The sequence below is a fragment of the Tenrec ecaudatus genome, chromosome 1, assembly GCF_050624435.1.
Source record: "Tenrec ecaudatus isolate mTenEca1 chromosome 1, mTenEca1.hap1, whole genome shotgun sequence".
Classification (NCBI taxonomy): domain Eukaryota; kingdom Metazoa; phylum Chordata; class Mammalia; order Afrosoricida; family Tenrecidae; genus Tenrec; species Tenrec ecaudatus.
In genome coordinates this window covers 197,686,009-197,701,582 of record NC_134530.1, presented here as the reverse complement: position 1 = coordinate 197,701,582, position 15,574 = coordinate 197,686,009, and the positions used below count along the sequence as shown (strand labels likewise).

The following is a 15,574-nucleotide window of genomic DNA, read 5'->3' as shown; positions in this document are numbered from 1 at the left end:
CCCCACAGACTGGCCCCGAAGAAGGAGCTAACCTATCTCGGAAGAAGTGCCGCCAGAACTTCTGCTCCTTGGAAGCAAGACGATGGGCCCTTGTCCCCGAACATTGGCCATGTCCTCAGGAGCGAGCAGTCTCGGAGAAGGGCATGGTCCTTGGTGAGAGTGCGGGCGGTGAGAGGGAACGATCCTCAAGGCGAGAGACGGCCACCCGGGCTGTGACAGTAAGCCCAAACGGAACACTGTGAGGACGCGCAGGAGCGGGCAGGGTTCCGTCCGCTGTACTCTGGGTTGCTGAGTCTGGCGGACTCCCCCACGCCTAAGCGCGCGCTCCGATCAGAACTGTCATTACTGCCCAGTGCTGCGGGCAGGCACGCATGCCACCGCCGGTGGTGTTTTCATAATTCCTGGTGTTCTAGTTAAACTCTCTGGTAATTAGTATTTGTGAGCTGCTACCCAGGGCCTTTTTGAGAATAAAGTAATAAGGGAAAGAAAGTGAAAGACAAAAACAGCCTCCTGCTCAGACACTGATAATGTTGTAACAGATAATGCTGTCGTTTAATGTTGGGAGACTTTATAAAACAAGGCTGTTGGTAGCAATCATCTAATAATCCAAGAAATATTTCATTTAAGCAATTTCCCAAAACTGGTAATACGCATTACTCAAGAGGAGGGTCACAGGATGGGGTGGGGGAGGGGGATGTGACATGATTTATCGCACTAGCTCCCACCGCAGGGAGGAAGGCCTATCCGTGAATGGAGACAGATTGAGCTTAATGAATGTCTTCTCCACCTCACAGATGGGCAATAGCACGCAGTGGACATGGGGGTGGGGCAACAGGAACAGGACACGCAGTCAGGCTTCTGCCTGCCCCCCTCCTCTGAGGCTCAGCAAACTGGAGCAGTCAGCCTCACCTTCCTGCTTAGCCCACTGATTCTGACTCATAGTGACCCTACAGGGGGCTTCGGAGACTGAGTCCTTGCCGCATCGGAGAGCCTCATCTTTCTCCCTCTCGGGGTCTGGTGGGTCTGAACCACCGAGCTTGGAATTAGCAGTCTGAGTCTTTCCTGCCAGCACCACCAGGGCTCAGAGACAGAAGGAACCATGGTGGTTACTGTCTCCCCTTCTCAGGAAGGACTGGGCGGTGTGGACGCTGCTTTAAATGAATGCTGCTGCTTAAGAAATGGCCTGCGCACTTCTAGTATGCTTGCCTGGCGTCTTTAGTCATTAGCAAGCACACATTCAAGAGAACAAGCCAAGGTTTGCGTTTCTTTCTATCAAACTCTGATTGCGTGTCCGGCATGCCTCCAGCCATCTCGGACTCCCCGTCCTTAGGGCTTCCTTGCTCAGCCAGCCCCGTAAGCTTCCTTGAGAACCGAGTTCCAGTGTCCACTACTGTGTATGTGCACCTCCTGGGGAGTGCCACATGCAGGCTAGACCTCAAATAGGCACAGAATAAGTGACGCCAATGAAACAACCCAACTCACTGCCACAGAGTCGATGCCAACTCACAGCGACCCTATCGCAAGGGGCAGAACTGCACTGCGGCTTTCCCAGACTGGAAGTCTTTGTAGGAGTAGGACGTCTCATCTTTCTCCTGCAGAGCAGCTGGTGGTGTCAAACTGCTGACCTTGCAGGTAGCAACTCAACACATAACCGTTACACCACCAAGGTTCCTTAATGAGTGATTGATGGGTGAATATAAAGGAACATAGAATTTTAGAGCTGGAAAAAAAAAGACACTAACAGACTACTTTGTGTGTCAGCCACTATCCTAAGCAACTTCAGGCTTGACTTTAATGTTAATATCCCACCACCACCCTGTCATGTGGTGTCATGTCTTATTAATCAGCTCTCACCCTCGGATACAAGTTGGAAAGTACAGAGCCAAGACTTGAGGCCCACTTATCAGCTGCTAGTGAGCTGCTGAGTTACCAAGGCATGGATAAGTACCAGAAGGAGATCACCTGACCTTCTCTCCCTAGTCCATCTTCGTCTGGAAGCTCCCTGAAATCTGTTCAGTTTCATAGCAACTTGCAAGCCCCAGTGACAGACTGAGCAGCAGCCGGGAATAGACCCTGAGACTCCTGCATGCAAGGTGAGAATTCTACCACAGGGCCAGCACTGCGCTCATCCTCTTCCGACCCCTATCTCCTATCACAGGCGTGCCAGGGCCTCCCCGCGAGCCGCTGATGGTGTGGTACCTGCCTAGGCCACCATCAGGACATACCACATTTTGAGGAGCCCACCAATCTATGTCAAAATGCCTGATTTTTTCCCAAAAGAAGCCCCTGATAAAAGCACCCGGTCTGAGAGGGGCCTGGTAGTTTGGGGTTCAGCTACCCAAGAAGGATCCACCAGGGACTAGACAGGAGCCGCTTGATTTGTGTGCATCTGACCCAGCGATTTCTCAGCTCCAGCAGGGCCTCTGTGGAGGCCGACCAGACCCAGGCCCGGAGCCAGCTTCCTCCGGATGTGTGCCCAGGTCCTGTCCTTGGCTGGCAAGCCCCATTGCTGACCTCACATCTAGTGACAGTGGCATTGGCACACTTTGAGTCAGTCAGCACAGAGCTGGTCCCACAAAGTGCAGGGTCGGCCTTGCCAGCAGGCGCCTCAGGAACACTCTGGGGATTGGGTGGTGGTCTCTTCTCTCCTCCCGCCCCTTTGCTTTTCCCAAAGTGTGTGGGGTGGGGGTGGGAAGTGAGGGGGCGAGAGGGTGAGGGTGGGCAGGAGATTGAGAAGGACTTAAAAAGATTAAGAAGCCAGAGGGTCCTGATACATAGTACAACATGGATGGTCTTAAACAAATTATGCTGAGTGAAGTAAGTCAGATCTCCAAGGGACAAACCATTGCATGACCCCACTGGATAAGAGGTAGGCAAATGCAGAGAGACCAAGATGAATCAATGATTACCAGGGACAGAAGGAGCCATGTGGCATAGCGGTTAAAGTGCTGGCCTGCTGCTACCTGAGCGTCGGTGGTTCAAGCCCCTGGATGGCTCTGTGGAAGGGCGCTGCAGCTGTCTCCCTCGGTAAAGATTCAGACCCTGCAGGATTCGGGTCTACACAGTCACTGGGAGTCCCGGTGTAATTTTGGAGTGCCAGGAGCGGAGGCTGGTGGTGGAGGGAGTCTGTTTGGAGTGGGCACTGAGTTCCTGTGGATGGCAGTGGAGTGATTTGGAAGTGATGGTGCTAACGAGTGCACCATGATGACCGTGACCAATGTCTCTCGACTGTCCACGTGGAAAAGGTTGAACTGGCAAATGTTTCGTTATCTGCATTTTTACTAATAATATGAATGAATGAGTGGATGAGTGAATGAATGAAGGCCAAAGAGGCAAAGGAGAAGGCTCTGGGCAGGGGAATCTTCCCTCTGCTCTGGGGCAGCAGGCAGTGTCCCTGCGTAGGACTCTCAGGAGAGAGCAAGCAGCTGGCTGTGAGCAGGTCAGAGTCATGATCAGTCATAGGTGAAGGGCAGGCGCAGGCTGGCCATGATGCGCCCTCAGGGGTGGTGTGCACACCCCTCTGTGAAAGATGGGGGCTCTGGTTGGTGAGACACGAGTGCCGGCTGTTAAAAAGGAGACGTGGAGGAACAGATCCCTCTGAATGCTTAGGGACATTGACCAAAGTCACTGACTGATGTGACGTGCACCCAAGAATACATGGACGGAAACAGTGTGGGGACACCGTGACCACCAAGCAGGCTCCCCGCCTGACAGAGACATCTGTTACCGATGAACTAACACAGGGGTTCGCTCATGCACACGGTTTCACGGCGGGAATTCCCCTGGCTTCTGGAGAGACAACCATTGGGAATTTCCAGCGTTTGTTATTTTAAAACCTTAGGACTGCACCCGAAGACTTGTGCAAATAAATGGGGTCTCAGAGACCACCTAGTAACCAGATGTCAACTGGTCTCAGAAAGGGACATGTTGTAGTCAATCATGTTGAGTCTCGCCAGTGGTTCGTTTTCTGCCATCTCCTCCTTTCGCCTTAAAGCCTCCGTGTAACTAGGCGGTAGCAAGCCGTTAGTCTCTTGTTTCAGTTTGGAAACAAGTGGCTTCCCTCTGTGCCCACAGAATAATTGCCCAATACACCCTGTAGACATCCATTGCTTTGTGCTTTATTATTTTATTTTTGAACACAGTCAAAAGGCCTTGGAAAGGACTCCCGTGCCCCCCCCATCACCCCCCCCTCCCGCGTAGGTGGGAAAGGAGCAGCAAGCAGTGTGCCAGGGGCTTGTTTCATTCCTCTCTGTCCTGCAGATACGATTCAGCCATTAAAGATCTGAAGGAGGCGCTGACCCAGCTTCGAGGGAACCAGCTGATAGATTACAAGATCCTGGGGCTGCAGTTCAAGCTGTATGCCTGTGAGGTAAGGAGGCCGGCTGGCAGGACCCTACTGTGGCTAATGTCAGTGCTCAACTGTCTACTGACTCCTCTAGGAGCCAGGAAAGCCATGCACCTTTTGGGCGCTTTGGAATACAAGTTTCCCTTAAGAAGAACCTCCTGTGGATGGCTCCAGGTTCCCGAAGGGGTCCTTGGTTAGCTGAGGGCCTGCATTCAAGTGTAAGAAGCTCCATCTCACTGCCAGCGAGCCATGCCGACTCAGAGGAACCATACAGGACAGGGTAGAACGGCCCCTTTGAGTTTCTGAGACTGTAACTATTTATGGGAATAGAAAGCCTCATCTTTCTCCCTCAGAGCATTTGGTGGTTTCGAACTGCCAATCTATTGGATCACAGCCTAACTCATAATCACTACACCACCAGGCCTCTCAGGAAGCTCTGGGGACTATGCCAAAATGTACAAAGAGAGCTTCTCCAAGGGGAGGTTGACTATTGGCCATGTATTGCTCTGTAAACATATTCTTCCCAGCTTGTCTGCTTTGTTCCACCTCACTTGACTTCTTTCTTCAGCATCATACCTGCAAAACCCAAACGATGTGCTTGTTCACTATCCAAAGGAGAACTGGTGGCACAGGGCTCAGGTGTTTGGCTGCTGCTTGAAAGATCAGCAGTTCTAACCTAGCTGCCGGTCGGTCCCTGGGAACAAGAGACGGCAGGGCAGTCTGCTTCCATGAAGATTCCACTTGGCAGGCCCACAGGGCAGTTCTCCGCTGTTGCTATGAGTTGACTTGGACGTGATGGCAGCCGCTATTCAGATTCAGCAGGAGGCCTCCCTGTTGTTGGTAGGTGCCACGGAGTCGCAGTGGCCCCTACGCACCATAGGACACGACACTGCCGGGTCCCGGGCCATCCTCAGTGTTGTGACACTTGAGCCCACTGGTGCAGCCACTGGTCTTTCCATCTCATTGCGGGGCATCTTCTCTTGGCTGACCCTGCACTTTAGCCAGTATGCATCCTGCCATTTTCCAGGACGACTCTCTGCTGACAGCCAGTCTGGTGTGCAGGAGACCAATTCTCACCAAACTCGTGCCTCAGTCCTTCCCGTGTGGGCTTCCTTATTCGTTGTCCACCACCCTTCAGGTGTCTGTGAAGCCACGGGAAACAGCGTGGGTCGGGCGACCCTGGCTCCTCAAAGCGATGCCTTTGTTCTTCAGGACTGTAAAGCGGTCTTGTGCGGCAGATTTGCCCCAGTGCGATATGCTGTTTGATTTCTTGACCGCTGCTTAGGCGAGGATCGATGGTAGGGGCCAGTAAAATGACATCTCTGACGATTTTGATCTTTTCTCCATTTACTATGGCGTTGTCTACTGATCCCGTTGGGGGGGGGCCTTGTTTTCTTTTTGAAACCCATAGGGAAAACTGTAGTCTTTGACCCTCGCCATTCAGTACTTCACGTCCTCTTGGCTTCCAGCCAGTGAGGTTGTGGCATCTGCATATTGCCGATTGCTAAGAAGCCTTCCTCCAATCAGGATGCCTCATTTTTCAGATGGTCCAGCCTCTCGGACGACTGGCTCAATATTCAGATGGAATGAGGATGGCGAAAGGACACAGCCCTGACACACTCAGGCATCTCTGAGTGGCACAAATGGTTAAGCTAACAGAAAGACCCTTTGGAAGACAGCCTCGCCGACATACTTCCACAAGGGCATGGTCATTGGGAACCCCACGGAGCATGCTCTCTGACACACATGGAGGGCTGCTATGAGCCAACCTCAACTCCAGGGCAACTGGCATTGGCTGGTCCATGCTGGATCAACTCTAATCTGGCTTAGTTCCCAAATGCCAAACCATCAATAGTTTTTGTCCATGTTCTTGGTTGAAAACCAAAGAGCGAGGATAATTTAGCATGAATCTGTCGCCTCTTGCTCAAAGAAAACCTCAAAACACATTCAGGCAAAGGCTTCCATAGAGCAATATTATTTCTGCACTAGCCAAAGGGAGAAATATGACTGACGCGTGCCTTTCTCCACCACCGTTTCCCACTGTCCTTTACCCTCAAGTATCCCGCAGCCGCCTTAGAAACACAGACCCTGGTAAATACTGCAGGTCTTTATGTGGAAGACTCTGAAAAAGTGCCCCTGGCCTTAGTTTCTCAGACACGAGAGTCAAGGGTCACTCAGGAGTACTAACAGGGTCTGCAGCTTTCCTGGGGTCCCTGGGGACGCAAGTCTCCATCTCAGTGAGCAGCTGCCCTTCTCCAGTCTGGGGAAATGAGGCTCGGCAGCGGGAGGCAGCCAACAGCTGTCCCTTTCTGGAGTGGGCTTCTCACCTGTGGCACCATTGGCACGTGGGGCCCAGTTAACTCTGGAAGGCGAGGGCCCGTCTTCTGCACCGCAGGCTCCTTAGCAGTCTCGCTGGCCTCTCCTCGCTAGACACCCCAGGGTCATCACCGAGGCAGCTCTCCCTATTGTCAGTGGCTCCAGGTTGCGGGTAGAGGGTTGGGGCCCAGGCGGCTCTAGAGAAAGCTTCGTGCAGCAGAGGAACGTGACAGGGAACGTTCTGTGGGAGGAACATTCCCCTGTCGTGGGACTGCAATGACCTGTGCGACCGCAAGTAGAGGCTGTTTTTCAGGTCTTTGAAGAGCATGGGTGGTTGGGCGTTTACATACTCAGCTGCTAACAGCAAGGTTGGCGGTTCAAGCCTATCCAGCGGCATTACGGGAAAGAGAACAGGTGGTCTGCTTCTGGAACGATCACACCAAGAACACCCCACGGTGCCAGTGGACTTAGTCACGCGGGGCCGCAGTGGACAGAATGGACTCTTCTTTGCCACGTGGAGTCCTCCAGTCATTTCCCAACTTAGGGTCTGCTCCGCTCTGCACGCACGCTCCTCTCGGTCTCCCGTGGGCTTCTGAGAAACCAGACAAGCCTTTTGGAAAGAGTCTTAGACTTTTTGAATCATTGAGCCATACAAACCTGCTGGGACAAACCTATCTGAAAAGTAGGTGGCTGAGAACAAAACGGAACAAAATAAACCAAAGCCAAACCCACTGCCGTCACATCAGTTCTGATGCCCGGGGCCTGTAGGGCAGAGCAGGGGTTTCGTTAGAGCAGGACTGCTCTCTAGGCTATGAATCATTATGGGGGCAAAAAGCCTCATTCTTCCATGGAGCAGCTGGTGGGTTTGAACTGCTGATCTTGCATTGAGCACCCTGACTCGTAATGCAGTACTCTACTAGGGCTTACCATTTCACAGAGGCTGACTCTGAGGCCAGCCAGCTAGAAAACACCCCAGAGAGCCCGTGCCCTTAGCCCATCCATTGTGCTGCCACGCAGTTGGGGAGGGCCAGCAGCACTCTGCCGTGTCAGTTGGCCAGTTGTATCTCCTGGTCAAGGCCCTGCTGACGTGCCTGGGCCACTCTGTGGCATCAGACGTTGACTCTTCTCCTTTCCCTCTACAAATAGCTGATGGTAGCTGCTGACTGTTCAACTCACCCTCCACCCACCCCCAGTCCGAACAGTCGCAGGAAGTGGCTTCTCTCCTGGTAGGAGGAAGGAAGGGGACACGAGAGCTAGCTGCCAGTTTCTTTTTCTTCCGTTCCTACTGCTTTTTCACCTTTGCTCGAGAGTCTTGGTAACTTCTTCCACTCAAGTACTTTTATTTTAACCTCCCTGATGTATACCAAAGATGATTTTATTAAAAATATAACACATCGCAATAAAATAAATCCATAAACCTTTTACCCAATTCAAGGTCTGGAAAATTATTATTCCAAGACATGGAATTTCATTCCATTTCCATCTTCTTCATGCCCCAGCATAAAGAGGCGTTTTCCTGGGTTCTGTGCCAAGTCTCTTTCCAGTTCCATTGGACTTTTCCCAGAGAGGCTCCTCATCCCATCGCTACAGGACAATCTTGCTACTCAAGGGTCCCAGGTGCATGTTCGAGTTGGCATTGGACTCTCCCTCCCACCAGCTGTCCAGTGTTGCAGCCTTCACGCGTGCAAAAGGGGAACTGAGATGTCATACATCTGCATTGAATTTCTAGCCCTCCTTCTGCCTTTTCAAGGGCCTCGAGCAAGTCACTCTTCTCCAAGTTAAAACAACACAATCACCCATGTGCTTTCCTGAGTCGCATGGTTGTGGCGAGAACACACACGTTATTGGATTTGTGCATTGCCTGCTACTTTCCTCACACCAGGCTTCATGGAACTGGTGGTAAGACCAGTTGTACTTTATTTTAGAGATTCCCTCGAGAGCTGGACCAAGGAGAAGTATCACCAGACCGCATCCCAGGAGGACATTGGGAGAATCTGGGTACCTCAGTTGGAGGCAGTTCCAAGTCTCACGCCACGCCCTGTGCTTTCTTAGGTGCTGTACAACATTGCGCTCATGCACGCCAAGCGGGAAGAATGGAAAAAGGCCGAAGAAAACCTAATGCTGGCCACGAGCATGAAGTCAGAGCCCAGACATTCCAAAATGGACAAGGCCTTGGACTGCATCTGGGTGAGTGTATCCGGTCGGAAGGGGATTGGGGAGGATGTCTTTGAGTTTGAATTTGATTCCTTGTCCACGCAGCTGGAGAAACTACAGCATGGGTGCTTTCTTCAAGGTTCTAGACCATGTGCACCATAAAGTCTGCGCCTAACCATTTTAAGTGCATACGTTGTCATTTGGTGGCACCAATTATATTCACAATATTGTAAACCTACCACCATGGCCTGCCCACAACATCGATGCTTTAAATTCTCTGAGTTTTGGGTAGCGCTGGCAACCCCGTTAAGATCTGGACTACGAGAAATGAGGAGAAGCAGGGCCTCTGGACCACACTGCTCTTGGATCGCGTCCCCGCAGCCGCGTGGAGGGCCAGGATGTTGGAAGCCGGGCTGGCAGGGAGCAAGTGAGGCTCTCTTGGTAACTTTGAATACGTAGAGCTCAAACAAAGCCAGGCGTATGGAGGGTCTCAACAGAAGCGCACCGACCGGCTGCGTGGTGAGGAGGACTCATGGTTTGCCTGAGCAAGTTGGAGAATAAAGTTGAACCAGATGTTTTAAACACTAGGAACAAGGTGGCCCGTGTAGGTCTTTCTGAGACGGTCCCTGTCAGCAAACCCCACTCCCAAGGGAGCACTTCCCTGGGCCTGGCTTGGGTCCTTTGTTGCTGCTGCACCTCTTCTGCTGAGGGGTGGGCGGTCCCACTGGAGACCTGAAGAATGGGAGGAGGGGCAGTTGGCAGTTCCCCAAGGGCAAGAGGATGCCAGACAAAGAACGCCCACAGATGTCCACACGGACCCTGAAGAGAGAGTATTCCCCCCTGAGCGCCTCGGGTCACAGTGCTGGGAACAGGCTTTCTAAGACATTACGCTAAGAGAGATGAGTCAGCTAAGAGACAGGAGCGACACTGCGTGACTCCACTTGTACAGGTCTCCAGACGAGGGATGTCCAGAGAGAGTGGATGAGAGATGACAGGGGATGCCAGGGACGGGGAAGCTACTGCTTCCCAGCACGGGCACAGAGTTTCTGTTCGGGTGATGGAAAGTTCTGGAAATAGATAATGGGGATAGTTACACACACTGTGGATGGACTTAATGGCACTGAATTTTACACTTAGAAAAGGCTAAAATGGTAACATTTTCTGTTACCTATTGGGCCACACTCTTGCAAAAAGAACATTTTTTAAAATTGTAATGGTCCTTGGGTAATAACAAAGAAGTTGTAAATATCATGAAGACTGAACAGTCCATCCAAATCCAGTTACAAAATGAAACAGCAACATCAAAATTTTTGGATGATAAAATACTTGATGTTAAGAGAATTACTTAAAACAGTAATATTAATCTATAATCTTATATTATATATATGCATATATATACTTTTTAAAAACAGGGAAAATTTTAATGTACAAACTGAGAAGAGTGCTTTTGTGAGGTTATCTTACCTTAGGGAGGTAGATGAGATTTTGTTTTCTGTGTTATAGAAGCAGAAGCTCTATGAGCCGGTGGTGATCCCTGTGGGCAGGTTGTTTCGACCGAATGAGAGACAGGTGGCTCAGCTGGAGAAGAAGGATTACCTGGGCAAGGCCACGGTAGGTGGGAGCACCTAGCTTCCCGGCGTCTCCTGGGAGCAGCCTGATGGAGACAGTGGGAGGGTCTCTCCGGGAGAGATTCCCCCTTGTGGTTCCTGTTCTTGGCATGCTAGACGGACTTGTTTCCACAGGGTGGACAGCCTGCCAAAAAAAGGGCAAACACATCCATCAAAAATCTCCCCAGCTCCTCACATTCCTCCCTTCCAGCCTGATCCTAGGCAGGAGCCAGCCGTCCTGGGCACCCAGCCCACAGCCCCCCTGAGGAGCTCGCAAACGGTGCAGAGGATGTACCAGGAAAAGCAAACCGGCAGGGGATCTTCTTGGCTTAATGCTTCTTGTGCTTTACTTCTTGGTGTTTCCAGAGTCTCCCTTCACCCCTGCACCTCCCTCTCCAACCCCTCAACCCCACCCCCACTCCCATAGTCTTACAGTTACACTGCTTAAACTGGACTCTTTCTGAAACTGGGTCTTAAAGACTTTCAAAAGTGGTCAAGGTGAGCCAACAGCCAGGACTACCCTTTCTGAAACTATGCTGTACGGCAGCGGTTCCCAACCTGTGGGTCTCGACCCCCTTTCACAGAGGTCGCCCGATTCCTAACAGTCATAAAATTACAGTGATGAAGTAGCAATGAAAATAATGTTATGGTTGGGGTCACCTCAACATGAGGAACTGTATTACAGGGTCGCGGCATGAGGAAGGCTGAGAACCACTGCTCCACAGAGACACATTTGGTGGACTGGTGCTGCCCTCTGACTGGGCAGTGGTTCAGGCCCAGCAGCAGAGGCCAGGAGAGCCTCAGTTAGCCCGGGGCGAGGCATGCCCACTCCAGAGGGTACATAATGCAGTCCTTAGTCACTGTCCACTGCTGGAAGGAGGTTCAAGTGAGAACAGGAACCGGGAAACCCGCCGAAAGAGGGCCCTCCCCTTCTCCTTTCCCAATTCCAGGTGGTGGCCTCCGTGGTGGATCAAGACAGTTTCTCTGGATTTGCCCCTCTGCAGCCTCAGGTAAGGAAGCCCTGTCCTCCTGGGACCTTGGTCTCGACAGCTCTTCATGACAGACCCCAGGTGGGGGATGTCTGAGCTGAGCTTCTTCTGAGGATCCATGTCGGCCTGTTCCCAGTTCCAGGGTCCATGGCTGGCAGCGGAATAAAGTCTTTCGGGCCTAACATCCAGGGCCCTGAAACCAAACCTCTGCTTGCCTTTAACTGTCCGTCTTCGCTTCTCTTTGTCCTGAAGAAGCGTCTGCTTATTCGCTCTCCCGGAGGCTCGACTGCTCTTTGCTTCTTTCATCATTTTATTGGGGGCTCGTACAATTCTTATCACAATCCATCCATTCATCCACTGTGCAAGCACATTTGTACATTTGTTATCATCATCATTCTGAAAACATTTTCTACTTGAGCCCTTGGTATCAGCTCATTTTTCCCCACTCTCTCATGAACCCTTGATAATTTATGAATTATTATTTTTTCATGTTTTACACTGTCTGATGTCTGCCTTCATCCACCTTTCTGTTGTCTGTCCCCCAGGGCGGGGGTTACATGTAGATCATTATGTTTGGTTCCCCCTTTCTCCCCCCACCTTCCCCTTCGCCTCCTGGTATGGCCACTCTCATTGTTGGTCCTGAGGGGTTTATCTGTCCTGGATTCTCTGTGTTTCCAACTCTGATCTGTACCAGAGTACATCCTCTGGTCTAGTTGGATTTGTAAGGTAGAATCGGGATCATTATAGTTGGGGGGAAGGGGGAGGAAGCATTAAAGAATTCGAGGAAAGTTGTGTGTTTCATCATTGCTGTACTGCACCCTGACTGGCTCGTCTCCTCCCTGAGAGCCTTCTATAAGGGGATGGGCTTGACTATTCTTTCAGAACATTGAAAATCAAGCAATCAAAATCTCCCCGTGAAGCTTCCCTCAGCTCTGGGCCAGAGGGGCATCCTGTGGGGCCTGAGACCCTGGACTCCCCTCACTGCCCACGTCAGCCAGTGTGGTGCAGGGGGCGCGTCCTTGGGGATCCAGCTGGGCCCAGGGAGATGGTCCCGAGGGACTGGATGATGAAGGCAGAGTTTTCTTGAGAAGGAAAGGCAAGAAGTAGGCCAAGAAGATGAGGTCGGTTGCAATCGCTCCGTGGTGGGCGAGCATGTAGTCTGCACTAGCAGAGGGGGGTTTCTGGCCACAGACACAGACACGCCATGTGTGCCTTCACACCGGGCATACCCGGAGCACTGGCGGCCACTCAGGGTCAGCGCACTGACTGTGGACCCAGGATCTGAGTGGCTGGAGACCTGAAGGTGCTGATGTCAGGTGAAGAGTCTGCTGACATCACGTGGTTCTAGCAGAGAGAGGGCAGTAGGAGGGACAAACAGCCCAGCCACTGGACTCGGTGACAGTGTAAAGCAGGAGACAGCCCATGGGAAGGGGAGCTATGCCTGCGCAGTGAACCCTGTGTTCCTTTAAGATACCCGGAAGTATCTGTGACATAGCATGCCCTCATTACAGAGCAGAGCTTTTAAAAACGATCCCAGGGAAGGGACACAGCTCAAGGTCAAAAGCACCCATGAAAGCGTGTTGCTCTGTGACAGCTAAGCCACAGAAACCAGGTCTGGCTTAAGATGGATGGCTATGCAGGGAGTGGGGAAGGGGTGTTGTTTTCCAGCGTGGGGTCAGGGCCCAGCGAGCCCTCTTCCTCCACAGAGCCAGCCAGAGAGGCATCCTCCGGGGCTTCTAGTCTGGGCGAAGGCTCGAGTTACTAGTAACAGTCTGTTCTCCCTTTGTCTCCCACCCTGTCCTTCCTGCCATCCTTCCTCCTGAATGGGCAATAGGCAGCGGAACCTCCACCCAGACCCAAAACCCCAGAGATCTTCAGGTAAGTCAGAACCAACCTGCAGAGTGTTCCAGCTCTGAGTGTGGGCTGACGTTGCCCTAAAGGGGGCACAGAGATGCAGTCAAGGTCAGGGTCGAAGTCCTGTGTGACTTTCCTGCATACAATACTCCTGTTGTCAAGGCGAGCATGATTGTGGGGGTGGGGGGTCGAGGAAGCATTCTTCCGCCTCAAAAAAGACTTGCAGTCACGTTTGTTTTTTTTTCCCCGTGCTCCTCCTCCACCTGGCCCTGCAGTCACGTTTTTATTATCAACATATCCCTCACTCAGCTTTGGCTAACTCGACGTCCGTTGGGTGCACAATATAGTGTTCTTCGTTGCTTTCACCATGCTGCGACATCATCGCTGTGCACAGAAACTCAGCACTTCCTGGACAATGTGGGGTGGGAGTCTGGGGCGTGATGGGAAGGGCCACTGGGCCCCAGCGAGGCCACCTGTGCTGTGTCCTCGTGCGGGAGTGTCACCTGATGCCCGCGTGCACAGTCACCATGGCGGGAGGGAGCTCCGTGGAGCAGACTGAGGGAGCCCTCTGAGCCGGGGGTCAGAGAGCAGCGCCACTCGGAAGGGGGAGGAGCCAGAGTGGGAGACGTGGGTGGTGTGCATGCCCTGTTGGCACATTTTTTTGAAGAAGAAGAGGAGGAGGAGGAAGGACTCAGGAAAAGGAACCATTCTTCTCTAAGATGAGAAACAGAGTCTGAAGAAATGCTCCCAAGGAAGCAAGCATGCCCGTGCTTCCCTATCTGATAGAGGCGACTAAAAACGTGGAGAGGAAAAAGACAGACAGGCAGAAATGCAACTAAAAAATCTAAGCACTTCATTACTTTTAGTTCCAAGCAGCTACAGAAACGAGGGGACGGGGTGAGCTCGCACTGAAGTGCCCATCTGCTGGTAGTGGGCTGCATCCCCCACCAGACAGACTGTCTGGAGACACAAGGAAGGGCGGAGTGACGGCCTGAGTCGAGGTGTCTGGTGGGGCTTTCCCACACACACTCATCCCAGAGGCGGGCTCCCGTCTGCTCTGGGGAAGGGCCTCGTCTCTGTAGCATCTGCTCTGGTCCCTTGGAGCGCTCCTCTGTGGCTCGGCATCTTGCCATTTCTTCTTTAATCTTTTAGATCTCCAAGGAGACACGCTCAAGACACACGCTACACTAATCCTGTCTCAGTGACATCAGACAACTCATTCCCAAAGGAGATGGCAACCGCAGGTGTAGTGTGGGATTTAGGAGACTTTTTTTGGGGGGTGGGGGTGGGGTGAGCATAGTTAAATCCAGAATAAGCAGCAAGTCCAGGGTGCATGGGGGAGCACACACCCCTAACACATCTGGCAGCCTTGAAGCTGGCCTCTTGGCAACACGTTCTCAAGGGACACAAATCAGACCCCACAGAGCCCTGAGGAAATGCTAAAGTGGCAATGACCTTGGGCATCACAAAACAAAGCAGCCCAGGGACCCTCCTCCCACGGCTCTGCCCCATTCCTCAACGCCCCGCTGCCTCTGTGCTGGCTTTAGACCATCTTAGTCCTCTCCCACTTGAAACTCCTGTGTGGCACAGAGGTTGCTACTCATGGAAAGGTTGGAAGTTCAAGTCCACCCAGCATCTCCTTAGAAGAAGGCCTTGTGGTCTACTTCTGAAAAAGTAGCCACTGACAGAAAACCCTAGGGCACAGTTCTCCTCTGACTCACACAGGGCCTCCACGGGTCAGGGGGAGCTAGATAGATGACAGCTGTCTGTCTCTCTCTCCTACCTGCCTCTCACCTCTCAGCTGCCCATTCTCTGAACCAGCCCAGTCTCCAGAGCTGATCAAACAGAACCTTGCTCCTCAGCAGGAAGGGGCAGGAAGGGAAGGGAAGGAGCAAAGAGCCTCAAGCTCCGCTCCTTGACCTTTGTTGTGCTGTTTCTTCTTTCTCGTCGGTGCCTGTGAATGTGGGTGCGGTGCAGGCTCTCATGACGTGTTTCACCCCAGGGGCCCAGGTAGCAACGGGAAGCCCAAGTCCTGTCTGCAGCCCCGGTCAGTCCCGGGTGTGTTCTGTAGCATCCTGTGTGGGGCTGCAGGCCAGGCTAACCCAGGACCTGCTGTATAACCCCCTGCAGGGCGCTGGAAGGGGAGGCTCACCGCGTGAAGTTTGGGTTTGTGCCCGAGACCACAGAGGAGCTCCAGGTCATGCCTGGGAACATTGTCTTTGTCTTGAAGAAGGGAAAGGATAACTGGGCCACGGTCATGTTCAACGGGCAGGTATGCAGAGGGTAGGGGTGGTGCTGCAGGCACGGGA

General features: G+C 52.4%; 1 protein-coding gene across 1 annotated transcript in view; it reads left to right on the top strand.

The window, feature by feature from the left end:
* NCF2 (neutrophil cytosolic factor 2) overlaps nucleotides 1–15,574 on the top strand; it is a 34,602-nt gene that overhangs the window by 11,099 nt on the left and 7,929 nt on the right. Inside the window, exons 3-8 of the mRNA XM_075540497.1 lie at nucleotides 4,261–4,369; nucleotides 8,714–8,848; nucleotides 10,319–10,426; nucleotides 11,373–11,432; nucleotides 13,246–13,289; nucleotides 15,396–15,537. Of these exons, the coding sequence (XP_075396612.1) occupies nucleotides 4,261–4,369; nucleotides 8,714–8,848; nucleotides 10,319–10,426; nucleotides 11,373–11,432; nucleotides 13,246–13,289; nucleotides 15,396–15,537 (598 nt within the window). The remainder of the gene's footprint in view (nucleotides 1–4,260; nucleotides 4,370–8,713; nucleotides 8,849–10,318; nucleotides 10,427–11,372; nucleotides 11,433–13,245; nucleotides 13,290–15,395; nucleotides 15,538–15,574) is intronic.